This window comes from Oncorhynchus gorbuscha, linkage group LG24 (genome assembly GCF_021184085.1).
Source record: "Oncorhynchus gorbuscha isolate QuinsamMale2020 ecotype Even-year linkage group LG24, OgorEven_v1.0, whole genome shotgun sequence".
NCBI classification, from domain to species: domain Eukaryota; kingdom Metazoa; phylum Chordata; class Actinopteri; order Salmoniformes; family Salmonidae; genus Oncorhynchus; species Oncorhynchus gorbuscha.
The window spans coordinates 10,216,788-10,244,378 of record NC_060196.1 but is presented as its reverse complement, the minus strand read 5'-3'; the positions used below and the strand labels follow the sequence as shown (position 1 = coordinate 10,244,378).

The 27,591-nt window shown below is 42.9% G+C and overlaps 3 protein-coding genes across 3 annotated transcripts in view; all 3 read left to right on the top strand.

The window, feature by feature from the left end:
• LOC124012384 overlaps positions 1-14,636 on the top strand; it is a 34,523-nt gene extending 19,887 nt beyond the window's left edge. The window contains exons 5-7 of the mRNA XM_046325953.1: positions 533-644; positions 2,442-2,569; positions 13,040-14,636. Of these exons, the coding sequence (XP_046181909.1) occupies positions 533-644; positions 2,442-2,569; positions 13,040-13,981 (1,182 nt within the window). The 3' untranslated portion in view covers positions 13,982-14,636. The remainder of the gene's footprint in view (positions 1-532; positions 645-2,441; positions 2,570-13,039) is intronic.
• Positions 1-27,591, top strand: part of LOC124012386 (zinc finger protein 205-like) — a 303,385-nt gene that overhangs the window by 70,443 nt on the left and 205,351 nt on the right. The window lies entirely within an intron of this gene.
• On the top strand, positions 22,437-25,229 carry LOC124012409 (zinc finger and BTB domain-containing protein 18.3-like). The gene is made up of 3 exons (XM_046325994.1): positions 22,437-22,941; positions 23,314-23,444; positions 23,685-25,229. Exons 1-3 carry the CDS (start codon positions 22,665-22,667, stop codon positions 24,786-24,788), a joined length of 1,512 nt encoding a protein of 503 aa, XP_046181950.1. The 5' UTR covers positions 22,437-22,664; the 3' UTR covers positions 24,789-25,229.

The window sequence follows — 27,591 nt, the reverse complement described above, 5'->3', positions numbered from 1 at the left end:
GGAAAACCATTTTCACTCCTCTTTGCTGTGCTTTGGACCCATATGCAGACTTGACAACAAATGTCCACATAGCAGCGTGTTGTCTCTGGGCATTTGGGCATCGTTGGCAAAAGTGGGCAAGTAAGTAATCCATACCAACCCTCCAGTAAGTCGTGACGAACTCACTAACAGAACTCAGTTTTGAACGAGACTGACTTTATGACCAAAATTATCCTATTTACACTTTGTAGTCAATTTTGACACTAGAATGTCAGATCGATGCCACATAGGCCATTTAAAAACAGAGAAGTTGGTTCTAAACTAAGGGGTTGACCTTAAAGTGTAGGACCATGCCTTTAAATGATCAAACCATTTAAGAGTGTCAAGTAATCAAATCAACTAATACATTTGCATATTATCAAATCAATTAATATTTTTTTGTATAGTACTCATAGCAATCCCTCATTGCCCAATCAGGAGATAGATGCTCCATAGCAGGGTGCTCATATCAGATTTCTTGATCCAACATCCTCTCACTCTGTATCTCTTCCAGTCAGTAGACATGGAGGATGGGAAGCCTGATCTGCTACTGGTCAAAGAGGAGTTTATAGAAGACGGACCAGAGAGCATTGACTTGCTGAGTGGACTAAAGATGGGGGAGCAAGGTATGGTTGACATATTGTGCATTCAGAAAGTACTCTAACCCCTTAACTTTTTCCACATTTTGTTACGTTCCAGCCTTATATTACCCCATGATGACGAATCAAAAACACGTTTAGAAGGTTTTGCAAATGTATTAAAAATAAAAAACTTATCTCACATTTACATAAGTATTTAAACCCTTTACTCAGTACTTTGTTGAAGCACCTTTGGCAGCGATTACAGCCTCAAGTCTTATTGGGTATGACGCTAAAAGCTTGGCACACCTATATTTGGGGAGTTCTCCCATTCTTCTCTGCAGATCCTCTCAAGCTCTGTCAGGTTGGATGGGTAGCCTCGCTGCACAGCCATTTTCAGGTCTCTATAGAGATGTTAGATTGGGTTCAAGTCCGTGCTCTGGCTGTGCCACTCAAGGACATTCAGAGACTTGTCCCGAAGCCACTCCTGCGTTGTCTTGGCTGTGTGCTTAGGGTTGTTGTCTTGTTGGATGGTGAACATTCGTCCCAGTCTGGAGCAGGTTTTCATCAAGGATCTCTTTGTACTTTGCTCTGTTCATCTTTCCCTCGATCCTGACTAGTCTCCCAATCCATGCTACTGAAAAACATCCCCACAGCATGATGCTGCCACCACCATACGTCACCGTAGGGATGGGATTTGCCAGGTGATGTCCAGATGTGACACTTGGCATTCAGGCTTTAGAGTTCAATCTTGGTTTCATCAAACCAGATAATCTAGTTTCTCAAGTCTGAGAGTCCTTTAGGTGCCTTTTGGCAAACTCCAAACGGGCTGTCATGTGTCTTTTACTGAGGAGTGGCTTCCCTCTGGCCACTCTACCCTAAAGGCCTGATTGGTGGAGTCCTGCAGAGATGGTTTTCCTTCTGGAAGGTTCTCCCATCTCCACAGAGGATCTCTGGAGTTCTGTCAGAGTGACCATCGGGTTTTTGGTCACCTCCCTGACCAAGGCCCTTCTCCCCTGATTGCTCAGTTTGGCTAGGCAGCCAGCTTTAGGAAGCATCTTAGTGGCTCCAAACTTCTTCCATTTAAAAATGATGGAGGCCATTGTGTCCTTGGGAACCTTCAATGCTGCAGACATTTTTTGGTCCCCTTCCCCAGATCTGTGCCTCGACACAATCCTGTCTCGGAGCCCTACGGACAATTTCTTCAACCTCATGGCTTGGTTTTTGCTCTGACATTCACTGTCAACTATGGGACCTTATATAGACAGGTGTGTGCCTTTCCAACTCACGTCCAATCAATTGAATTTACCACAGGTGGACACCAATCAAGTTGTAGAAACATCTCAAGGAGGACTGGCCACCCCACATAACCTGGTTCCTCTCTAGGTTTCTTCCCAGGTTTTGGCCTTTCTAGGGAGTTTTTCCTAGCCACCGTGCTTCTACACCTGCATTGCTTGCTGTTTGGGGTTTTAGGCTGGGTTTCTGTACAGCACTTCGAGATATCAGCTGATGTACGAAGGGCTATATAAATACATTTGATTTGATTTGATCAATGGAAACAGGATGCACTTGAGCTCAATTTTGAGTTTCATAGCAGAGTGTCTGAATACTTATGTTCAATAAGGTATTTCTGTTTTTTATTTTTAATACATTTGCAAGAATTTATATAAACCTGTTTTTGCTTTGTCATTATGGGGTATTGTGTGTAGACTGATAAGGGAAAACATTTATTTAATCAATTTTAGAATTTTTCTTCACATTATAATGAAAATTATAAAGAAAATGAAAATGATCCGGTGATACATTTAATGTTTGTAAAGTCTATTTTGTAACCGCTGCCTGTAGGTGGTTGGCTGGAGGCTAACAGAGAAGACTGGGCAGCCATCTTGGATTCCCAGAACCAGGCCGGTGCAGCCAGGGACCCGGGGGACATCACCACCGAGCAGGCCAGGACCAGAGGCAACATAGTGGAGGTCAGTGGATGGAACAGTATCCTCAACTCTGGGCTGGGGAACAAAACGGTTAACCACAACCAGAAACAGACAGTCAAACACAAAACAACATCCGATCTAAGTTAGGGGTGGGCATTTTTCTGGAATGGAGGGAGAGCGAGAGAAAGTAGCCAAACCGACTCGCGCTGGTTAGACAAACTTGTTGCTGCCATAGGTTATCTATCATACCATCTGGCAGTGCCAATCTTGACTCCATCAAATCGTTTGTAAAAGAGCTAGCTAGCTACAGAAGTCAGTTAAGTTAGCTAAGTAGAAAGGCCAATTAAAGCTATTTTGCTGCGCTCCCCATACTTGTCTACAACTCTATTCATATGAAACATCAGCCTACCGGTTGGATGATCAGTGTAGCCTACTCCTCATTTAGCCAACTTAATTCCTTCATTTTTTCTCCATTTTGCATTGATTTATAAATCTCCCTCTCAATGTAGCGCCGCTTATAATTGATTCTAATAACAACAAGCTACATCTGTGAAACATGTGTAGGCTACCGGTGTGTCTTTTTTATGGGGCGCACTCGTAAAAAAAGTATCCTTTTTTAATTTAATGTTCTATCCTTATAAACTATGTTGCAATGTCACATAGATCATTGTAAACTCAGCAAAAAAATAAAGATATTTGGATTTTTTACGAATTAACCTCACAGATCTTCATTATAAAGGGTTTAAACACTGTTTCCCATGCTTGTCCAATGAACCATAAACAATTAATGAACATGCACCCGTGGAACGGTCGTTAAGACACTAACATCTTACAGACGGTAGGCAATTAAGGTCACAGTTATGAAAACTTAGGACACTAAAGAGGCCTTTCTACTGACTCTGAAAAACACCAAAAGAAAGATGCCCAGGGTCCCTGCTCATCTGCGTGAACGTGCCTTAGGCATGCTGCAAGGAGGCATGAGGACTGCAGATGTGGCCAGGGCAATAAATTGCTATGTCTGTACTGTGAGACTCCTAAGACAGTGCTACAGGGAGACAGGACAGACAGCTGATCATCCTCGTAGTGGCAGACCATGTGTAACAACACCTGCACAGGATCGGTACATCCGAACATCACACCTGTGGGACAGGTACAGGATGGCAACAACTGCCCGAGTTACACCAGTAACGCACAATCCCTCCATCAGTGCTCAGACTGTCTGCAAATAGGCTGAGAGAGGCTGGACTGAGGGCTTGTAGGCCTATTGTAATGCAGGTCCTCACCAGACATCACTGGCAACAACGTCGCCTATGGGCACAAACCCAAAGTCGCGGTTTTATCTCACCAGGGGTTATGGTCGGATTCGCGTTTATCGTCAAAGGAATGAGCGTTACACCGAGGCCTGTACTCTGGAGCGGGATCGATTTGGAGGTGGAGGGTCCGTCATGGTCTGGGGTGGTGTGTCACAGCGTCATCGGACTGAGCTTGTTGTCATTGCAGGCGATCTCAACACTGTGCGTTACAGGGAAGACATCCTCCTCCCTCATGTGGTACCTTTCCTGCATGACAATGCTACCAGCCATACTGTTTGTTCTGTGTGTGATTTCCTGCAAGACAGGAATGTCAGTGTTCTGTCATGGCCAGCGAAGAGCCCGGATCTCAATCCCATTGAGCACGCCTGGGACCTGTTGGATCGGAGGGTGAGGGCTAGGGCCATTCCCCCCAGAATTGTCCAGGAACTTGCAGGTGCCTTGGTAGAAGAGTAGGGTAACATCTCACAGCAAGAACTGGCAAATCTGGTGCAGTCCATGAGGAGGAGATGCACTGCAGTACTTAATGCAGCCGGTGACATATTTTTTTGATTTTGACACCCCCTTTGTTCAGGGACACATTATTCCATTTCTGTTAGTCACATGTCTGTGGAACTTGTTCAGTTTATGTCTCAGTTGTTGAATCTTGTTATGTTCAAACAAATATTTACACATGTTAAGTTTGCTGAAAATAAACGCAGTTGACAGTTGGAGGACGTTTCTTTTTTTGCTGAGTTTATTTCATTTTAGACAATGACTTTTCATTGTTAAAATATACCGATTTTTTTTCTCTCAAATGAATACTTTCCCATGTAATCGAATATTAATATCTGTGGATATTCAAATATTCTAAATAACGTGCCCATCCCTAATATTAGTATTCATGACAACAGACTGGCTGAGACCAGGGTGAGGCGTAGATTTGCTGTGAGGGGACTCCCGTGTCAGGATGTGGCTAGAGACAGGGATGTGGCTAGAGAGAATGGACACAGACTCCGTCCTAGTTATGATTCAGAGAGACTCAGGTTAACCCCCTAACACAGTGATATTCAAAGTTGGGGTCGCAACCATGTGGCAACTGAAGTGAGGTTGCCAATATTTGTTTTTAAATGCATTTTCTGTATTTGTTTTTTGAACAAAAAATGAACAGTACAGTTTATTGTAATGGACAATATACAAACATTTTTGAGAAAGGTCATTTGAAAAATTACATTTTAATGAGTAAATGTATTTATTGGTTTATTTTCAATTTGATAAAAGATGAAAATGTAATGATTTTTACATTATTTGTTGATGTAAAAATCCAAATATACCGATTTTAAGGTTGTATCGTTATATTTGGGATGGGGTCACAAGAAATTATTGCAAAAAAATTCCTTCACCCTGCCGTCTATAAGATGTATCAACTGGAATATTAACCCTGCGACAACACAGACACTCCCTGGCCTTCATCCTCCTCACACTCTCCCTATGTAAACCACACCTCAGACAATGCCAGTTCTTCAACACTAAATGGCTACACAAGCCCATTGACAAATGACAGCAGGGAAAACAGAATCAGTAAAGGTGGCGGCATAAAAGAGAAGCGCTTCCCTTGTTCGTTCTGTGAGAAGATTCAGTTTCTCCAAACAGGTGGAGATCCACCAGAGCAGGTATTCCCAAACTGGGGTACGCACAATGCCGCCAGGGGTACGCCAAATAAAAATGTGATTCACGGGTTTATTTAAATAATGAAATAATGAAATAAAATTCTTCACATTTTCAAACAACATTTATATTTTCCAACGGGGCTATACATTTTGGTCAGGTTTTTTTCTCACCCGAGTAGCCTCGTTTCACTGCCAAAAATAAAGTTAAACCATCTCGTGTTCAGCGAAGTAACAACACAATGTCAAATACAGGTAGCCTAGTCAAATAATTAACATCCAATCACATTAACCGTTACTCTCTCGCGGAAATTCCACTAATGTATGTAGCCAAACGTAGCTGCTGCTCATTCCGTTTGCTGGTGGTGGAATGGTGGAGCTACTGAGTGGCTAGAACAGGCTACCGAGTGGCTAGAACAGGCAAGCCCCATACTATTGTGGAGGACTTAATTCTTCCTGCTGCCGCGGGTATGAATGGAACAATGCTGGGGGAAAAGGCCAAAAAAACTATACAGACAATGTCTTCATCAAACAACACTGTTTCACGATGAATCAGTGACATGGCAGGAGATGTTTTGAAACATTTACTGCTTCGCATTACGAGCCAGTGAATTCTATGCGTTTCAGCTGGATGAATCAACAGACGTGGTGGAACTGGTACAGCTCCTGGTATATGTCCGTTATGTTGATGGGGGGTCAATTAAGGCAGACATCCTCTTCTGCAAATCACTGGAAACCAGGTCAACAGGGGAGGATAATTTTAAAGTACTGGACAGCTTTGTGACATCAAATGGACTTTGGTGGTCAAGATGTGTTGGTATCTGTACAGGGAGACATAGTGGAGTCGTAACACGCGTGCAAGCAGCTGCTCCCCACTTAGGTACACTGCAGAATCCCCCGAGAGGCTCTTGCTGCCAAGGAAATGCCTGACAGCTTGAAAGATGTTTTGGACACTACAGTGAAAATGGTTAACTTAGTTAAAGCAAGGCCCCTGAACTCTTGTATATTTTCTGCACTATGCAATGATATGGGCAGCGACCATGTAACGCTTTTACAACATACAGAAAGAAGTGCGCTGGTTATCAAGGGGCAAAGTATTGACACGTTTTTTTTAAATTGAGAGACAAGCTCAAAGTTTTCTTACTGACCATCATTTCACTAGTCTGACGGCTTGCATGATGATGAGTTTCTCACATGACTGGCCTATCTGGGTGATGTTTTTTCTCGCTTGAATGATCTGAATCTAGGATTACAGAGACTCTCCACAACTAAATTCAATGTCCGGGACAAAATTGAGGTTATGATTAAGAAGTTTGAGCTCTTCTCTGTCTGCATTAACAAGGACCTTCCTCCATGCCCTGCCTCCAGTCCACTTACCTATATCTGAACAAGAGAGCCTCATAGAAATTGCAACAAGCGGTTCTATGAAAATTTAATCAGAAGCCACTGACAGATTTCTGGATTGGGCTGCGCTCAGAGTATCATGCCTTGGCAAATCGCGCTGTTAAGACACTGATGCCCTTTGCAACCACGTACCAATGTGAGAGTGGATTCCCGGCCCTCACTAGCATGAAAACTAAACAGACTGTGTGTGGAAAATTATTTAAGACTGAGACTCTCTCCAATACAACCCAACATTGCAGAGTTATGTGCATCCTTTTAAGAACACCCTTCTCATTTACGTGTGGTGAGTTATTCACAAGTTTTGATGAACAAATAAAGTTTTATATGTAAGATGGCTGAATAAAGAGCAAAATTATTGATTATTATTGTTATTATTTGTGCCCTGGTCCTATAAGAGGTCTTTGTCACTTCCCACGAGCCGAGTTGTGACAAACTCACACTAATTCTTATGTTTAATAAATGTATTGAATATTGTGTGTGTAGCAGGCTTACAATGATGGCAAAAAAATATATATTTGAGAATGCGCTGACCCTGGTGCTCGAGGGGGCACGCAGCTGGAGGTTGAATGTTTGAAGGGGTATGGGACTATTAAAAAAGTTTGGGAACCACTGCACCAGAGGATGCACATGGACGACACATTGTTCAGCTGCCATCTGTACTGGGACAGTTTCCCTGACAATCTGAAGATGCACCCGAGGATCCACATGGGAGAAATCTTACAGCTGCCCCCAGTGTGAGAAGAGGTTCTCTCACCAGCACCAACTGAAGATGCACCTAAAGATCCACACGGAAGAGAGGCCATTTGCCTGTATGCACTGCTGGAAGAGGTTTCAGAGAGGAGCTACCTCAGGATACACTAACAGAAAATGCACACGGCCCATGTATAGAGTGGTGACATGTAATGTAGTACTAGTTAGTTTGTAGTTCATTCTGTTGGTTTTGGATATACACTGCTTAAAACACTTAAACAACACAATGTAACTCCAAGTCAATCACACTTCTGTGAAATCAAACTGTCTACTTAGGAAGCAACACTGATTGACAATAAATTTCACATGCTGTTGTGCAAATTGAATAGACAACAGGTGGAAATTATAGGCAATTAGCAAAACACCCCCAATAAAGGAGTGGTTCTGCAGGTGATAACCACAGACCACTTCTCAGTTCCTATGCTTTCTGGCTGATGTTTTGGTCACTTTTGAATGCTGGCGGTGCTTTCACTCTAGTGGTAGCATGAGACGGAGTCTACAACCCACACAAGTGGCTCAGGTAGTGCAGCTCATCCAGGATGGCACATCAATGCGAGCTGTGGCAAGAAGGTTTGCTGTGTCTGTCAGCGTAGTGTCCAGAGCATGGAGGTGCTACCAGGAGACAGGCCAGTACATCAGGAGACGTGGAGGAGGCCGTAGGAGGGCAACAACCCAGCAGCAGGACCGCTACCTCCGCCTTTGTGCAAGGAGGAGCAGGAGGAGCACTGCCAGAGCCCTGCAAAATGACCTCCAGCAGGCCACAAATGTGCATGTGTCTGCTCAAACGGTCAGAAACAGACTCCATGAGGGTGGTATGAGGGCCCGACGTCCACAGGTGAGGGTTGTGCTTACAGCCCAACACCGTGCAGGACGTTTGGCATTTGCCAGAGAACACCAAGATTGGCAAATTCGCCACTGGCGCCCTGTGCTCTTCACAGATGAAAGCAGGTTCACACTGAGCACATGTGACAGACGTGACAGTCTGGAGATGCCGTGGAGAACGTTCTGCTGCCTGCAACATCCTCCAGCATGACAGGTTTGGCGGTGGGTCAGTCATGGTGTGGGGTGGCATTTCATTGGGGGGCTGCACAGCCCTCCATGTGCTCGCCAGAGGTAGCCTGACTGCCATTAGGTTCTGAGATGAGCTCCTCAGACCCCTTGTGAGACCATATGCTGGTGCGGTTGGACCTAGGTTCCTCATAATGCAAGACAATGCTAGACCTCATGTGGCTGGAGTGTGTCAGCAGTTCCTGCAAGAGGAAGGCATTGATGCTATGGACTGGCCCGCCCGTTCCCCAGACCTCAATCCAATTGAGCACATCTGGGACATCATGTCTCGCTCCATCCACCAACGCCACAGACTGTCCAGGAGTTGGCGGATGCTTTAGTCCAGGTCTGGGAGGAGATCCCTCAGGAGACCATCCGCCACCTCATCAGGAGCATGCCCAGGCGTTGTAGGGAGGTCATACAGGCAGGTGGAGGCCACACACACTACTGAGCCTCATTTTGACTTGTTTTAAGGACATTACATCAAAGTTGGATCAGCCTGTAGTGTGGTTTTCCACTTTAATTTTGAGTGTGACTCCAAATCCAGACCTCCATGGGTTGATAAATTTGATTTCCATTGATAATTTTTGTGTGATTTTGTTGTCAGCACATTCAACTATGTAAAGAAAAAAGTATTTAATAAGAATATTTCATTCATTCAGATCTAGGATGTGTTATTTTAGTGTTCCCTTTATTTTTTTGAGCAGTGTATATAGCCCCACAGTGGAGGTGTCATGATACCCATAGAACCTAGTGATCAAACAGGGAAATGGTTACAATCTTTTTTCACCATTCATTTTCCCATAGGAGATTTTAGAAACACTTAAGATAAGGTCTGTGTTTAGTGTAGGCTTACTCTGGCGTGACATTTTGATAACCATGTGTGCCAGATGCCCCCCCTCCCTCACCAGTTTTATGACCGGTTGAAAATACTGTGTAGAAACTCTGCTGTTGTTGGGGTTGGCAGGATTTGAGGAGAAAGAAGCCTCTTGTTTTAAGGAGATTCATCCTGCCAAAAAAGTAACATCAAAAGGTTGAATAATGAAACAATATTTCTGTAATCCTAAACAGTTGGAATGATCTGTGCGTACTGAAAGAACAATCCTGTCAAATTCCTTACTAATTGGTGACGTAACACAGGACAGTAGAACAACATAACTGTATCTTGGAATGTGCATATTTCCCAGTGATCAGATTCACATCCAAAATGTTGGGGAACTGATATGGTTAAATATGAAACTATTTGTGAGAAGATGTAATGTGATGTTAGCCTTCTAAATGAGAGAATTGTTTTTCATATGAAGTCTTAACCAAGTCAGTGGCCACGTCCACGTGAGCACAGACATTACGACAAAAGGAGGGAACGCCCCTTTTCCCTGAGTGCTTAAATAGGACTCGTGACAAATGTACATTCATCAAGAAAATGTAAGGACAGGAGACCCCACGTTGAAATTGCTACCACTCTATAGACCAGTTACGTGCAGTTGCAGCTGAATACGTTACAAATTGTTAATAAATCTACAAAACTAAAGACTACACATTCACCGTCTGCAGCTGTATATGTAAAATAGTTTAGGAAACTAGACCGAAGACGAGAGGAGAACATTTCCCTATCGAATGACCATTGGTACATCTGACCTATAACAGACACTTCCAGAACAAAAGGAACAAGCTACAACTACAAAGGACATGGTGACCTCTGGTGGACAACCAGAGACTTACACAACCAGAGACTTTGTCGACTGACTCTCCAGAAAATGGACCAGCGAATTCAGAGACAACAAAGGCATAAAATTTTAAATATGTACATTATATTATTATTATTATTATTATTATTATGTACATTGCAATTTTTTTCCAATTAAGCGGCCGTTCATAGCATTTCCATGAGCATAGTTATCAGCTGTATGTACGATAGTGAAGTCCTTTATTTTCTCTCGTTCTTTCTTACATGCCCCTCCCCTTTTAATTTTGTGTAACAAGCCATCATATCAGTTTAGTCCACTAGGGACATTTCATTGCATTATGTAGTAATCAATGTGTAAGATATTTTGCTTGTGTTTATGTAATTCTGTGTGATTATTTAGTTAGTTAGTAAATAAATAATTAAGCCAATTTGTATATCGCTGATTCATCATTTATGCTAGGGTTCGCGCAGATATCCAAGGATTTTGCGACATTAAGAATTAGACTGATAGAAGGCAACAAATAATGATGACTGAAATGTAAGAGATATTTATTTCTTTAAGAGTTCATTCTGAAAACGGTAACTCGTTAAATAAACTTTTTCTACAAATCACATTGTAGGATTTTTAATTAATTTATTTGCAAATTATGGTGGAAAATAAGTATTTGGTCACCTACAAACAAGCAAGATTTCTGGCTCTCACAGACCTGTAACTTCTTCTTTAAGAGGCTCCTCTGTCCTCCACTCGTTACCTGTATTAATGGCACCTATTTGAACTTGTTATCAGTATAAAAGACACCTGTCCACAACCTCAAACAGTCACACTCCAAACTCCACTATGGCCAAGACCAAAGAGCTGTCAAAGGACACCAGAAACAAAATTGTAGACCTGCACCAGGCTGGGAAGACTGAATCTGCAATAGGTAAGCAGCTTGGTTTGAAGAAATCAACTGTGGGAGCAATTATTAGGAAATGGAAGACATACAAGACCACTGATAATCTCCCTCGATCTGGGGCTCCACTCAAGATCTCACCCCGTGGGGTCAAAATGATCATAAGAACGGTGAGCAAAAATCCCAGAACCACACGGGGGGACCTAGTGAATGACCTGCAGAGAGCTGGGACCAAAGCAACAAAGCCTACCATCAGTAACACACTACGACGCCAGGGACTCAAATCCTCCAGTGCCAGACGTGTCCCCCTGTTTAAGCCAGTACATGTCCTGGCCCGTCTGAAGTTTGCTAGAGAGCATTTGGATGATCCAGAAGAAGATTGGGAGAATGTCATATGGTCAGATGAAACCAAAATATAACTTTTTGGTAAAAACTCAACTCGTCGTGTTTGGAGGACAAAGAATGCTGAGTTGCATCCAAAGAACACCATACCTACTGTGAAGCATGGGGTGGAAACATCATGCTTTGGGGCTGTTTTTCTGCAAAGGGACCAGGACAACTGATCTGTGTAAAGGAAAGAATGAATGGGGCCATGTATTGTGAGATTTTGAGTGAAAACCTCCTTCCATCAGCAAGGGAATTGAAGGTGAAACATGTCTGGGTCTTTCAGCATGACAATGATCCCAAACACACTGCCCGGGCAACGAAGGAGTGGCTTCGTAAGAAGCATTTCAAGGTACTGGAGTGGCCTAGCCAGTCTCCAGATCTCAACCCCATAGAAAATCTTTGGAGGGAGTTGAAAGTCTGTGTTGCCCAGCAACAACCCCAAAACATCACTGCTCTAGAGGAGATCTGCATGGATGAATTGGCCAAAATACCAGCAACAGTGTGTGAAAACCTTGTGAAGACTTACAGAAAACATTTGACCTCTGTCATTGCCAACAAAGGTATTGAGTAGTGAGATAAACTTTTGTTATTGACCAAATATTTATTTTCCACCACAATTTGCAAATAAATTCATTAAAAATCCTACAATGTGATTTTCTAATTTTGTCTGTCAGAGTTGAAGTGTACCTATGATGAAAATTACAGGCCTCTCTCATCTTTTTAAGTGGGAGAACTTGCACAATTGGTGGCTGACTAAATACATTTTTGCCCCACTGTATGTAGTAGGGAACTGGATGAGGTGAACTGAGGAAAACATGGTGTTATGTGATGGTGTCTGTAAAATTGCTTCACTGATGAAAAGTGACAGCCTTTGATGCTGTTTTATAATGAGGAAATGATAGTAACTTAATTAATGTTTACTTAAAGTAGTCAAGCTGTGTGTAATGTAATGTTGAATATTTATTCTAAAATTAATTTGATCAAATCGAGGGTATCAGATTTACTGAAAATATAGTGTTACCATAGTGGGAAGTTATTCTACTTGACACACATATCGTTTTGTGCAATAAAAGTACTGTACTTCACTTTACGTGAGTGTATGACCATTTTGTTGAAATTAAATACATTTACTCTGTGCTGACTTTTTGTATCATTGCATGGGCTGAGTTTCCCTTATCCCAGTCGAACCAAAACATACTTCATTCTTGAATCAACACATTTGGATTTAAAAAATAATAATAAACACCAATGGCTCCATATTGTTAGGTACATTAATCACAGTGTTAGAGAAGGGCTTGACTGTGTTAACATTTTATATAATATCATGTCATGTTTTGTGTGTACAGCAGAGTTTCTTATATAAACCTTTATGCAATGTGTGTTTACAGTCTGCAGTCCATGAGGACTTGCTGATATCCGGTGCTGCTGGCAGGCGAGACTGGACCTCTGAGGCGGCTGGTCACAAACCTTGGCTCCGGATCAGGACACTGGATCAGGAGCCGTCGCTTTTCCTTTCCGAGTCAGAAACAGAACCAAACCGTGAGGGGCAGAGACTCCACCACCACACAGAACAGAACCAGTGGACAGGTGGACTGAACAACCTCAGTCCTGGTGGTCATCAGAGAGACAGAGGCTCCAGTCAGGGATCCAGTCTGCAGCCCAGAACCTTCTCTTCACAGTCTCAGTGCAGAGATGGAGCAGGACCTGGGGCTGATAGAGATAGACCCTCCTGTTCCTATGATACAAACACCACAGTATCCATGATGAACAATTCAGGTCACCTTGGGCTTCAGCCTTCACAGAGAGTGGTGGGAGACACCCCCAGTGGGAGTCTAACAGGAAGTCTGTCTTCTCCTTCAGGATCTTGTCTAATGCCTGGTGACTGGGTTCATAGAATGCCTGCACCTGGGTCTATCCTTCCTCAGTTACCTCATGGTTACCCCACCAATACAGACAGGGTCAGGATGGGCGTTCACCACAAGAGGTACCTAGCCTATAACACAACACACAATCCCAACAACACCCAAACAATGGCTAGAGGTCAAGGATGGAGCTCAAAGACTAACCACCTGAGGGTGGTGGCTCCTGCTTCTGCCTCGTCTGGTGTCATTGGGTCACAACGTGGGAGGCCAAGTAATAGGACGGACGCTGACAAGCCATACGCCTGCCCCACATGTGGGAAGCGCTTCGCTAGGGCAGACTATTTGAGGGAGCACCAGGCCGTTCACACCAAGGAGAGGCCCTTCAAGTGCAAACTATGTTACAAGAGCTTCTCCTTCCTGACTAACCTGATCAGACATAGGAGTGTCCACAACCGGGAGAAATTGTAACAGTGTGGCTCGAGATGTACACAGGGGATATCTTGGAACTATTCTTAAGTTGACATATATTCTTAAGTTGACATATAGTTGTGAAGTGTTTTGGGGAAGAGGGAAATTAACCACATACCCTTCATTAACTTGTCATTTTAAACAGGCTTGAATATACTTGTTTTTAGAGAGACAGTAAACCGAGGTGATGGAAGGTAGATGGAGGTAGATGGAATAAAGTCATTATACTATTTTCTACTCTATTCTTGTGAACACACTGTTCTTTCTAAACAAGTCTGCTCTCAGTTTGAAAGATACTGATCATGGGAGATTTGAAGTGTAATTTATTTTATTTTAAGTCAGTTAAGAACAAATTCTTATTTTCAATGACGGCCTAGGAACAGTGGGTTAACTGCCTGTTCAGGGACCGAACGACAGATTTGTACCTTGTCAGCTCGGGGGTTTGAACTTGCAACCTTCCGGTTACTAGTCCCACGTACTAACCACTAGGCTACCCTGCCACCCCGTAATGTAATAAACAGTACCGTAATTCAAGTCCAGGAGGCAACAGCAGCCCTCAGACATGCTGACATTGTGGGTCATGTTCAGCAAGGGAGAGGAGGCCTTGGGCTAACTAGCCGTGCTGCTTGGATTAAGGCCACTGCACCAGAGAGGAGGAAGATGGTAGTGCAGGAAGTACGCCATCAGGAGGAGGCTGCAAGGTGGGCCAAGACAGTCTCTCTTGCCAAACAGGGACAGTGGACTCGATGGGACAGTGTGGAGAAGAGGAAGATCAGCTGGAAGGATCTGTGGGCCATGGAAGCGAGGCGGTTGAGCTTTTCCATCAGAGCAACATATGACGTCCTTCCAACACCAGTTAATCTTCACCAATGGTATGGTGAAGATCCGGACTGTGCCCTCTGTTCCATGCCAGCCAACCTCAGGCACATTCTCACAGGGTGTAAAACAAGCCTCACCCAAGGACGCTACACTTGGCGTCACAACCAAGTCCTTAAAAACCTTGCGTCCGCCCTGGAGGACAAGCGAGCTGCCACCAACTTCCTACCACCCACAGCAGCATCACACTCCTTACGGACAAACTTTGTTCGCGAAGGGGCTAAACCACCGAAGAGCGGCTCTACACCATTAGAGAGAGACCAGCTGCGCTTGGCCCGCGACTGGAAAATGCTAGCTGACATTGGCCGGCAACTTGTTTCCTCCGGAGATCGCAACCACCACCCTAAGACCTGACATGGTGCTCTGGTCCCGTTCACTCAATAAGGTCTTCATCATTGAGCTCACGGTACCCTGGGAAAACTCAGTAGATGAGGCTTATGAGCGAAAACATCTGCGCTATGCTGATCTAGCTGCCGAAGCACGGCATCATGGCTGGAACACAGAAGTCCGACCAGTGGAGGTGGGCAGCAGAGGTTTTGTGGCAACATCTACAACCAGACTGCTTAGAGACCTGGGAATTAAGGGCCAGAGCCAGCGTTCGGCAATCAAAGCTGTATCAGAGGCAGCAGAAGGCAGCAGTCAGTGGCTCTGGATGAAGAGGAAAGACCCCAGCTGGGCCCCGAAGTGAGAGGGCCAGGAGGGATGCGGTCAACAATGCTTGACTCAGGGAGGAGGACGCCCCTGCCATGCATAGTCACATGGGATGTTGGCTATCAACAACAAGGCAACTCCTATGACTAACTGGGAATGAGACGCAAGCGTAGGATTGATCACCCTGTCGCTGGCCGCCTTTGGGGAGGGTGTATAGTGTGAAAGGCCGAAACACTCTAGGAACCAAAGGTACACTACTGACGATGCGCTCCCCAAATTTCACCACGCTCACTGTTCATTAACTCTTGGAAGTGCTTGCACAAAGGATAGTAACATCTCATCCTGTGTTCTTGGAATCTTTGTGAACACACTGTTCTTTCTAAACAGGTCTGCTCTCAGCTTGAAAGATACTGATCATGGGAGATTTGAAGTGTAATGTAATAAACAGTACCGTAATTCAAAGAGCAGCGTGCATACCTTTTTCATTTAAGCACACCCTTTCGAACTATGATGCCAACCAATCAGATAATTTCTCTTTATTGTACAACAATTTCCACGTTTGTGTTTTTATTGTTGTTATTTAGACAGGGAAATCCTGGCACTCAAAATAGGCCAAATTTAACTGCGCAGCATCACATACTTACTGCAGTAGTCTTTAATTTGCGTTGGACACAGGACAGATGTTATCTGGATAACGCTAGCTAGCTGCTAACATGACAAACTGTATGGTTTTCACACTTAAATAGCCTCCATCATGGAGGTGCTAGCGAATGCAGTAGTGGCAGACATCTTTAAAGTCGTAGACAACTATGCTGTGTTTCATTTGGAAATAACTCCAAGCCAGAAAGAAAACAGGGCATTGCGAAGGAAACTACAGCTACTAGAAACTGAAGTTGGCACGGGAGCAAGCAGAGGACGACGTGAGAGCGTAGTGTAAAGATCTCCAACAGATACAGAGGCGTGTCAAGAGGTACAAATTGCAGAAGGCAGAGTCTGCGCGGCCTGTCGTCGTGCATATATAGCTCAGTGCCTGTCGCCTCGTTTACCTTTTGACGTGATCAGATTCATTATCAAGAATTGGTTCTTGGTCAGTTTTTGGATAGTATGCAATAATTCCCCTGATTACTTTGGTATTTTTGTATTTCATTAGGATCCCCATTAGATGTTGCAAAAGCAGCAGCTACTCTTCCTGGGGTCCACACAAAACACAATACAGAATGACATAATAAAGAATATCAATAGACAAGAACAAAACTAGGCTGCAGAACTTGCTTTTTGGAGTGTGGTGTCAAAAAAGCAAAGCATCTCTTTATTACAGCCAGACTTCTCCCCATCTTTAAAACCATTGAATCTATGTTTTGACCATGACAGTTGACAATCTAAGGTAACACCAAGTAATTTTGTCTCCCCAACTTGTTTAACAACCACACCATTCATTACCCGCTTCAGCTGAGGTCTAGAATTTAAGGAATGATTTGTACCAAATACATTGCTCTTAGTTTTGGAGATGTTCAGGACCAGTTTATTACTGGCCACCCATTCCAAAACAGACTGCAACTCTTTGTTAAGGGTTTCAGTGACTTCATTAGCTGTGGTTGCTGGATGCATATATGGACACACATGCTTTGTTTAATGCCAGTGGCAGGTCATTGGTAAAAATAGGGAAGAGTAGATGGTCTAGAGAGCTGCCCTGCTGTACACCACACTTTACATGTTTGACATTGGAGAACCTTCCATTAAAAAACACGTTTTTAGTTCTATTAGATAGATAGCACTGAATCCATGATATGGCAGAGGTTGAACGCCATAACACATACGTTTTTTCAACAACAGATTATGGTCAATAATATTAAATAATATCTCAAATCTAACAGTACAACTCCCACAATCATCTTATTATAAATTTCTTTCAACCAATCATCAGTCATTTGTGTCAGTGCAGTATATGAGTGACCTTCTCTATAAGCATGCTGAAAGTCTGTTGTTAATTTGTTTACAGAGAAATAGCATTGTATTTGGTCACACACATTTTTTTCCCAACAGTTTGCTAAGAGCTGGCAGCAAGCTTATATGTCTGCTGTTAGAACCAGTAAAGGCTGCTTGACCACTCTTGGGTAGCAGAATTACTTGGGCTTCCCTCCAGGCCTCAGGACAAAGACTTTCCTCTAAACTCAGATTAGAAATGGCTATAGAGTCAGCTACCATCATCAGTAGCTTTCCATCTAAATTGTCAATGCCAGGAGATTTGTCATTATTGATCGATAACAATAATTATCTCTAACCAGCACAAAGACAGAATATCATATTCTAACCAGGTTCTTGATTACTGCACTTATTATTATTTACTCAACAAAAACTATGTGATGCATTGATCAATAAATAGTATATCAAGAAGTTATGAGAAATGTTGCCTTACATCCTTGCCAATTCTAGACATTGTCAATAGTATGGAATAGATATTGACACAATAGTATACCGTTGAGCATTGACAGTAGCTAACCTAACTACCTCTTTTCCTTCTATCACTCTCAGGTGAAGGAGGTCTCACTGGAGGCCACAGGAGCTTTGTGAAGCCAGTGGGACACAAACCATGGAGAGATGGCCAACCAATCACTGTTATCCTGGGGTCAAGCTGGAGAGGTCAAGGACTTGACTCAGCACCAAGGAGGTCAGTGGAACGCTGAGCGCCGTCCTCAAGTCAGAGACAGACACCGAGACTTTAACGGGGCTGGGGGCGACTGAGCTGTCCGCCTTTCCCCATTTAGAGTATTTACTTTACGGTAACCTGAGTCCAAGGACTGTTCTGTCCAATCGGGACACAGGTGATGTGTTACAGGTCCTGTTCATATGCTACAGAGACAGAGATGATACCTGGTGACATGCCTGTGGGATTAGATACACAGACTAATCCAATGAGAGGGGACTGGAACCGGTACAGTAGTAGTGTACAGTATACTCTGTAGGGTGCCTAGATAAGAAAGGGGATGCCCTTTTTGTGTGTCTAATCTTGTCTTTGAGGCTGCATAGCCAGCTACCTACTATCTTGAAACTCACTGACAACTATTTTCACTTACTTTACCAGCTTGTTATAGTTTGTGACCCTGTGTTACCCAGCACAGTGAGTGTCAAGAAGCAAGAGTAGACTGGGTCAGGCATGAGTGGTTCTGAGCCAGGCGGCTAGTTGGTCCTGGCAGCAGGAAAGAAAGTGCAGTGAGACATTTTTACCTTTTATTTAACTAGGCAAGTAAGTTAAGAACAAATTCTTATTTTCATGACAGCCTAGGAACAGTGGGTTAACCTCCTTGTTTAAGGGCAGAAAGACAGATTTTTACCTTGTCAGCTCGGGATTCGATCTTGCAACTTTTCGGTTACTAGTCCAACGCTCTAACCACTAGGCTACCTACAAGTATGGAAAAGGACTTCAGTTTGTGCTTAACAATCCAATCTAACGTTATTTTGTGCATGTCCCCACAATATGTAATAAGGTTTACAGAGAAAATACACAAACAAATATACTGTTTTTGTTTAAAAGTAAGGTGATCTCCTTATGACACTAACTTTCCTTGTTAGCTCATCGAATAGCATCTGAACCTTTGTTGAAGTGTATTTAATTTACTGCCAATGGGGGTGTGCATTGTTTGACACTCTTTCCACATATGAATGAGGGAGTTTTATTAAGCTGAACCGGTGTGCACCAGGATATGGCTCATGATGTGAACGGGCGAAAGCAGTGAGAGACGAGCGTCCTGCTCAAATAGAACCGTAATCTACGCCACCAGGTCATATTGTCAACAAGGCAGCGTGGTGCATCGTTCAGGAACATACAACATATATTTTCCAGAAATAAATACTTTTCTATCTAGTTTAAGGCAGATAAAGTATGTATGCATTTTGCATTTGTTGTAATCATTACTCCACGTGCTTAGCATATGTCACTTTGTTTTGAGACAACTTCGCCATGTCACCCGGTTCACACCCAGGAGGCAGCACGGATCAAAATGAATGCGATCACTTTTCACCTGACAAAATCTCCGCCCACCTGGGCACCTATGCCAGCTTAATCTAATCTCCTCATTGGAATTTAAAATCGGATCGCAGTTGCTGTTTAGATGGGCCGTAGAACCGTTTTTTTCCCTCCAGAAAATCTGCAATCCACATGAACCTATCCCAGCCACCATATTATTTTTCGAAGCCGAATTGATTCTGAATTCGAGCATTTCAAATGTATTGGTGTGATCAGACCTCTTGATGTAAGGACTAAGGCAAGGGTGTCAAACTCAATTCCTGGAGGGGCGAGTGTCAGTTTCTTAGTTTGGAACTCCTCTCACCTGGTTTTCTAGGTCTTAATTGAACATGAATTCAAAGGTAATAACCCAATAGACATGTGGCTCTCCTGGAATTGAGTTTGACACCCCTGGACAAAGCTGTTGGACTGACTGTTCCAGGGAGTCCCAGCCTGGCTACCCATCAAATTAGCTTTTTTAGGATATTATGCAGTTATACTGTAGATAGAATTATGGTAGACTGATGATATGCAGACATTATAAAGTACCAGGAGTAAGGTGGATTTCACCAGAATGTCACCTTGGGGATCATCACATCAAGGACAAAGAACACCTTATCCAGGTTTGCCAGCCTTGGGCGGAGCACCACCCAAGATGGCTCTAGGTCTGGTGGGTCCTGTCCATGACCTATGAATGTAAACACCGAGAATGTGGTTGCAGAGCATAAATAAAGTCATTGCAGGACACCATTACAGGCACCTTCCTGATGCCAATGAATCATTTGATCAAAAAGGCACTGCATTTTCTGAGGTGGAAGAGGCTGTCAGTTGACACCTGACGTGGTTGACCTCTTCTTCCAATGGGGGAGTCTCCAATTGGCATTGATAGCTTGTCCAATGTGCAGACTTTAAAGGGGCAATCAGCAGTTGCTACCTATAAATTAATTATATGTATCCATTGATTCTTGAATAATATAAATTATAAATGCCTCATGAGCTTAGTTCAATTATCGCAACCCATCAGAACCCAAAATACAAGCGTGTTTCACTACAATGTTTGTATACTAAGGAAATGTCAACTAACACTATCGCCTTAAAACATGGTCAAAACTATTATTTTCATATCATGGATGGTTGGTCCTTGCAAGCATAGCTCCGTCTATGAATTTGATGGTTTACGTTTCTCCAGGTCCATCTCTCAGCTTTTCAGCGTACCAGGGGTGGGGAAACCGCTTTATTATTTCTACTGCTGATTTCCATATCTTGGAATGATGGAAACATAAATATCAAAGTGGCATTAATATGATAACTTTTAATACATTTAAATACATGCCATGCTAGACATGACAATAATAATTCAGAGTTAACATTTACCAAGTGTACAGACATCTTGTAATTTTGTTGACATACTAGAAGGGATCAGATTATCAGATCATAGCCAGATAGATACTATAATGTAACCAGTGGTGTAAAATACTTAAGTAAAAATACTTTGGTATTCCTTCTGGTGGTCCTCCTGTAGCTCAGTTGGTAGAGCATGGCGCTTGTAATGCCAGGGTAGTGGGTTCGATTCCCGGGACCACCCATACGTAGAATGTATGCACACATGACTGTAAGTCGCTTTGGATAAAAGCGTCTGCTAAATAGCATATTATATTATACTTTAAAGTACTACTTAAGTCGTTATTTGGAGGTATCTGTATGTAACAGTATAATTTTAAACCGTCCCCTCGCCCGAACCAGGGACCTTCTGCACACATCAACAACAGTCACCCACGAAGCATCGTTACCCATCGCTCCACAAAAGCCGCGGCCCTTGCAGAGCAAGGGGAACTACTACTTCAAGGTCTCAGAGCAAGTGACGTAACCGATTGAAACGCTATTTAGCGCACACCGCTAACTAAACTAGCCGTTTCACATCCGTTACATGTACTCTACTATTTATACTTTTACACATTTTAATTCACTACATAAATAATGTAGTTTTTACTCTAAACATTTTCCATGACACCCAACAGTACTCCTTACATGATGAATCCTCAGCAGGACAGGAAAATTGTCAAATTTACACACTTATCAGGAGAACATGTGGTCATCCCTACTGCCTCTGGCAGACTCACTGAATACAAATGCATCATTTGTAAATTGTCTGAGTGTTGGAGTGTACCCCTGGCTATTCCTTAACTATTAAAACAAGAAAACTGTGCATCTGCTTTGCTTAATATCAGGAATTTGAAATTATTTATACTTTTACTTTTGATACTTAAGTATATTTTAGCAATTACCTTTACTTTTATACTTAAGTATATTTAGAACCAAATACTTTAAAACTTATACTCAAGTAGTATTTTACTGGGTGACTTAAAACTTTTACTTGAGTAACTTTCTATTAAGGTACTACACTTTTACACAAGTATGAGAATTGTGTACTTTTTCCACCACTGAGAGTAAATAGCTACCTTACTGAGTAACGTTAGTTATCTTCACTTTCTTCCAGTAGTAGACTACTACTCAGTCTGTCAAAGTCGCCATCTTTTTTATTGATTTCAAGAAGTGCAACGCACCATACCAACGTCAATGATGCAACTTCAGCTCTATTTGTTGTATTTGAAAATAAGCAATTATACTCGTAACCATATCTAATTCGTTAGCTAGCTTGCTTAGTTCACATGCAGCGTGGTATTTAGCTTGTTATCTGTCAGTCAATCGTTAAACTGGACGGACGCGTCAATGCGATAGGCAGACTGCTTCTAATCGAACACCGCGGTGAAAGGGATGCTGAGAGCCCATTGGTTATCGAACGACCAATAGCGTGAGACGTGGACCTTGAATATTCACTACCGTAATTCAAAGAACAGCGCGCAATTATTTTTCATTTAACAACCCCCTTTGAGCTTTGACGCCAACCAATAAGATCCCCTTCTCTTCAGTGTAACCGGAAGTGAACAGCGACCAAGTACAATTTCCACGTTAGCATTTTTATTTGTGATATTTGGACGTTTATTAACACCCTGGAACTCAAAATATGACTAATTGAACTGCACTGAATCACATACTTACACCCTGTAGTATTTAATTTGCGTTGGAGACAGGGCTTGGTTGATAAATGTTATCTAGGTAACGCTAGTTAGCTAGCTGTGAACATTAGCCAACATGGCTAACTGTGTGGTTTTTCACACTCAAATAGCCTCCATCATGGAGGTGCTAGCGAATGCAGCCGTGGCAGATATCTGTAAGCTCGTAGACGACGACTATGCAGTGTTTCGTTTGGAAATAACTCAAAGCCAGAAAGAAAACAGGGCATTGCGGAGGAAACTACATCTATTGGAACTGAAGGTGGCACGGGAGCGCGCAGATAGAACAACGCGAGAGCGCGTCAATGCTAGTCGTCCCAGTAGTGTCAAGATACTCGAGCGAGGAATGGAAAGAGGTACGCACATTTTTCAGGACGAAGAGGCTGCACATGTGCGACTTTAGATGTCTTAACCAGATATGGTGAAATGGGTCTTGGTCAGTTTGTTGGATAGTATGCAATAATTGCTTGGCTATTTTGCACAATGACAAAATATCTAACCAGATAATTGATTTACGTTATGTCCTATTATTTACTTATTGAAAACAACGTGCTGCATTGAACATAGTCAATCAATCTATAAAGAGTATATCAAGAAGTTACGTGAAGTGTTACATTACATCCTTGTCAATTCTAAACCGTATCAAAACGGTCAATAGTGTACAATATATTGTTGAGCATTGACCATAGCTAAACCTAACAACCTCTTTTCCCCAATCACTCTCTCAGGTGAAGGAAATCTCACTGGAGGCTACAGGAGCTTTGTGAAGCTAGCGGGACACAAAACATGGAGAGATGATCAACCAATCACTGTTGATGAGGGGAGTGGAACCTCAACTCAGCACGTTATCGTTATAGAGGTTAGTGTAATAGTATTACATCCAAATTACAGTATATCAAATGTGGCCAGTTTATTTCAGAAAGGCTCCACTCAGCTATTCACTTGCTAATATGTACATTCTCATTTATCTGCCATAGGGAAGTCTCACAAACTCCCCTATGACAATGTTATCTAATCATTTACATTTACATTTAAGTCATTTAGCAGACGCTCTTATCCAGAGCGACTTACCGGTAATAACCTCCTTTCTTCTTGCCAGCCTGCAGATGCAGAGGCTGCAGGTCCTGGGGTCAAGCTGGAGAGGTCTGAAGGAGAGGAGGACCCACAACACAGCAGAAACATCCAGGCGGGAGCGCCCTCTGTAGCCACAGAGGACCCCACCACAACCCTAGTTCCGCCCAGGATCCGACGCAGCATCCCAGAGGACAGTGGAACGCAGAACGCTGTCCTTAAGTCAGAGACAGACACAGAGACTTTAACTGTAACACAAAGGATTTTGCACACAGGATCTGACCACAGGTCAGACCCAGAGATACTGGAGCTGGGGGGACTGGGCTGTCGTTCTGCTCCCGGCTCAGAGTATTTACTTTACGGTAACCCGAGGACAGTTCTGTCCCATCAGGACTCAGATGACGCGTTACAGACTGGCAATGATCCATCTTGTTCTTACACTGCAGAGACAGGGATGATACCTGGTGACATGCCTGTGGGCTTAGATACACAGACTAATCCAATGAGAGGGGACTGGAACCGGTACAGTAGTAGTGTGTACTCTGAAGACTGCCTGGATGAGAAAGGGGAGGGTCTGGCCTTAGATGATGTGACTGTGAAAATGGAGGGTGACGCTCCTCTGACATGGAATGAAGTCGAGACTCATTTAGGAGAAGGACACTCGCAGGACAACAGCAGTGACTTCTTAGACTACAGGGAAAACTTAGAGACAAGTCTAAATGTCACAACCAACTCCTCTTTACACCCAGTGTCCATGTCAATGACACCTTCCGATTCACAAGGCCTGTTCGATCAGGTATTGAACTCAAATGACCAAAGGTCCAAGGCTCGGGGAGGGGGATCAAAAATTGGCAGTAAAGAGAAGCGGTTCCTTTGCATGTTCTGTAATAAAGGCTTCAGCTGCCCCCAGAAGGTGGAGATTCACCAGAGGGTCCACACAGGGGAAAAACCCTACAGCTGTACCCAGTGTCACATGCGCTTTGCCCATGCTGGCAACCTGAAGAGGCACCAGAGGGTTCACACAGGGGAGAAACCCTACAGCTGTCCCCAGTGTGAGAAAAGGTTCTCCCATCAGCACCATCTGAAGATGCACCTGAAGGTCCACACGGGAGAGAGGCCATTCAGAGAGTAACTACCTTAGGATACAGCAGCAGAAAAAAACATTCCCACTCTATAACATAGAAAGTAACCATTCCACTTGATAGCTTCTGACTTTGACATCAAACCCTGAATTAAAGACAAAGATGAGTGTTGTCAACAGAAAAGATCCACAGATGCATTTTGGAATAATGAGGGTAACAGATTTCATTGTTGAATATTCCTGGGTAGAATATTGCATCCAAACATTGTGATATATAAGGCATATATAAGCCTAATGAGTCTGTTACATATTGTGTTTGTACTGTATAGGATATATGATGTTCACAAATTTCATTCCTTCCATTCAACTACTTATTTTTTTGCTTTTAATGAGTATACTAATGCAGTCTATCAAGTTCAAGCAGATGTATGTGTGGTTTTTATAAGGTGAATTTAAAACGTGTATGTTTAATAAATAAACATTTTGACTTTGTTCTCGTTATTTGAAACTCCCTTTAATATACATCACATCTGATCTCACCCTATTCTGCATAAACCCGACAGAGCTTTATAACCAATATACACTTACTACATATACCTACACATATACACACTAGAAAACACCTACTGTATACGTCAAAATAGTTTAGTCAGGTTTGTCTGATGACTTTGACTTATCATAGCCAACACATTTATCCACAACATATTTATGTCCACCATGATGGGTTTAACAACAATGAAGTCATTCTGTAACTACAGTATAGGACTCAAAAGTAGTGAGGAAGGGTAAAAACAGCGTGTTGAAAGTGTGTGTATATGTACATACCTGAGGGAGTGTATGTTAGTGTAATCTGTATCACCTCTCTCTTCCAGGAAGAGGAGGTGCTGCTGGTGAAGGTGGAGGGGTGTGAGGAGGGTCTGGAGAATGATGGGATCAAATTGGGATCGTAATAGGGGCTGCACCAAATGTTTGATGCATTATAATAATTGATTATGCTTATGTTGTATTAATAGAAGGGGAAGGGCTATAAGACCCCTTCCCCACTACATTTATAGTGTCCTAGACTACAGATTAACAATATATACATTATAAGGTTTTTAATTGTTTCAGTTATTTTCTAGTCGCTGACTCTTATAAAGAAACGGTCTGTGAGAAAAGCACCTCAAATATAAACACAAAACCCTGCAGGGGAGATAAGAGACTAGTCAGACTCTATAAATCAACTTGGGGAGTGGACATTTACTGCTGAGCCCTTAGAAAACACAGGAACTATTGTATCTCTCTTGCAAGTTTGTATAGCTGTCTCTGCATGGGCTTGGTCTGATATGTAGAAGGTAATGACATATGCAGTGACATCACTACGGCTGGACTTCAGGCTTATTTAATAAAATAACTTGGGACTTTTCCTATTTTGCAGAACTCAGGAGAGACATCAGTTGTATGTGTGATGTTTGATCTTTGACTTCTGTCTACAGCTGTATTTTGATTCAAATTGTTATGATTTATAAGTGCACATTTTGAGTGTTCCTTATTTGTTAACACTCACTACCGAGTAAAACAAACGGTCTCTGGAAGCAACATCAGCATTGTCAGGAGCTTCATGAAATGGGTTTCCATGGCCGAGCAGCCACACTCAAGCTTAAGATCACCATGCGCTATGCCAAGTGTCGGCTGGGGTGGTGTAAAGCTCACCGCCATTGGACTCTGGAGCAGTGGAAACGTGTTCTCTGGAGTGCTGAATCATGCTTCACCATCTGGCAGTCCGACGGATGAATCTGGGTTTGGTGGATGCCAAGAGAACGCTACTTGCCCAAATGCATAGTGCCAACTGTAAAGTTTGGTGGAGGAGGAATAATAGTGAAGGGAAATCTTAACACTACAGCATACAATGACTTTCTAGACAATTCTGTGATTCCAACTGTGGCAACAGTTTGGGGAAACCATTTCCTGTTTCAGCATGACAATGCTCCCGTGCACAAAGCGAGGTCCATACAGAATTGGTTTGTCAAGATCGGTGTGGAAGAACTTGACTGGCCTGCACAGAGCCCTGACCTCAACTCCATCGAACACCTTTGGGATGAATTGGAATGCGACTGCGAGCCAGGTCTAATCGTCCAACATCAGTCAAATCAAATCAAATGTTATTTGTCACATACACGTGTTTAGCAGATGTTATTGCGGGTGCAGCGAAATGCTTGTACCCGACCTCACTAATGCTCGTGACTGAATGGAAGCAAGTCCCCGCAGCACATTGCCAACATCTAGTGGAAAGCCTTCCAAGAAGAGTGGAGGCTGTTATAGCAGCAAAGGGGTGACCAACTCCATATTAATGCCCGTGATTTTGGAATGAGATGTTCGACGAGCAGGTGTCGACATACTTTTTGTCATGTAGTGTATTAGGTCAGGGCCTGTATCCACAAAGCATCTCAGAGTAGGAGTGATGATCTAGGATCAGTTTAGCCTTTTAAATCATAATGAATAAGACTATGATGGGGACCTGATCCCCGATCAGTACTTATATTCTGAGACTCTTTGTGGCTACAGGCAAAGGTTTTGATAAATGTTGTCTTAAAGATGCACTATGCAGAAATCGCTCCGCCATTTCCTGGTTGCTGAAATTCTAATAGTTTGCCAAATTTCAGTTTGTGACAAAACAAGCAAATATTTTTACTTAATATTAACACCATTTGAAATGTAGATTTTGATAGACCAATGTATCAGCTATTACACCACGTAAAAGAACAACCTTATTCCTTCATTCCTTCAAACTAACTTGATTTATGTCAACTCCGTCAGACACCATGAAAGGCATTTCATTTTTACATGTATTGTGTTTAACGGCTTTGATTGTATA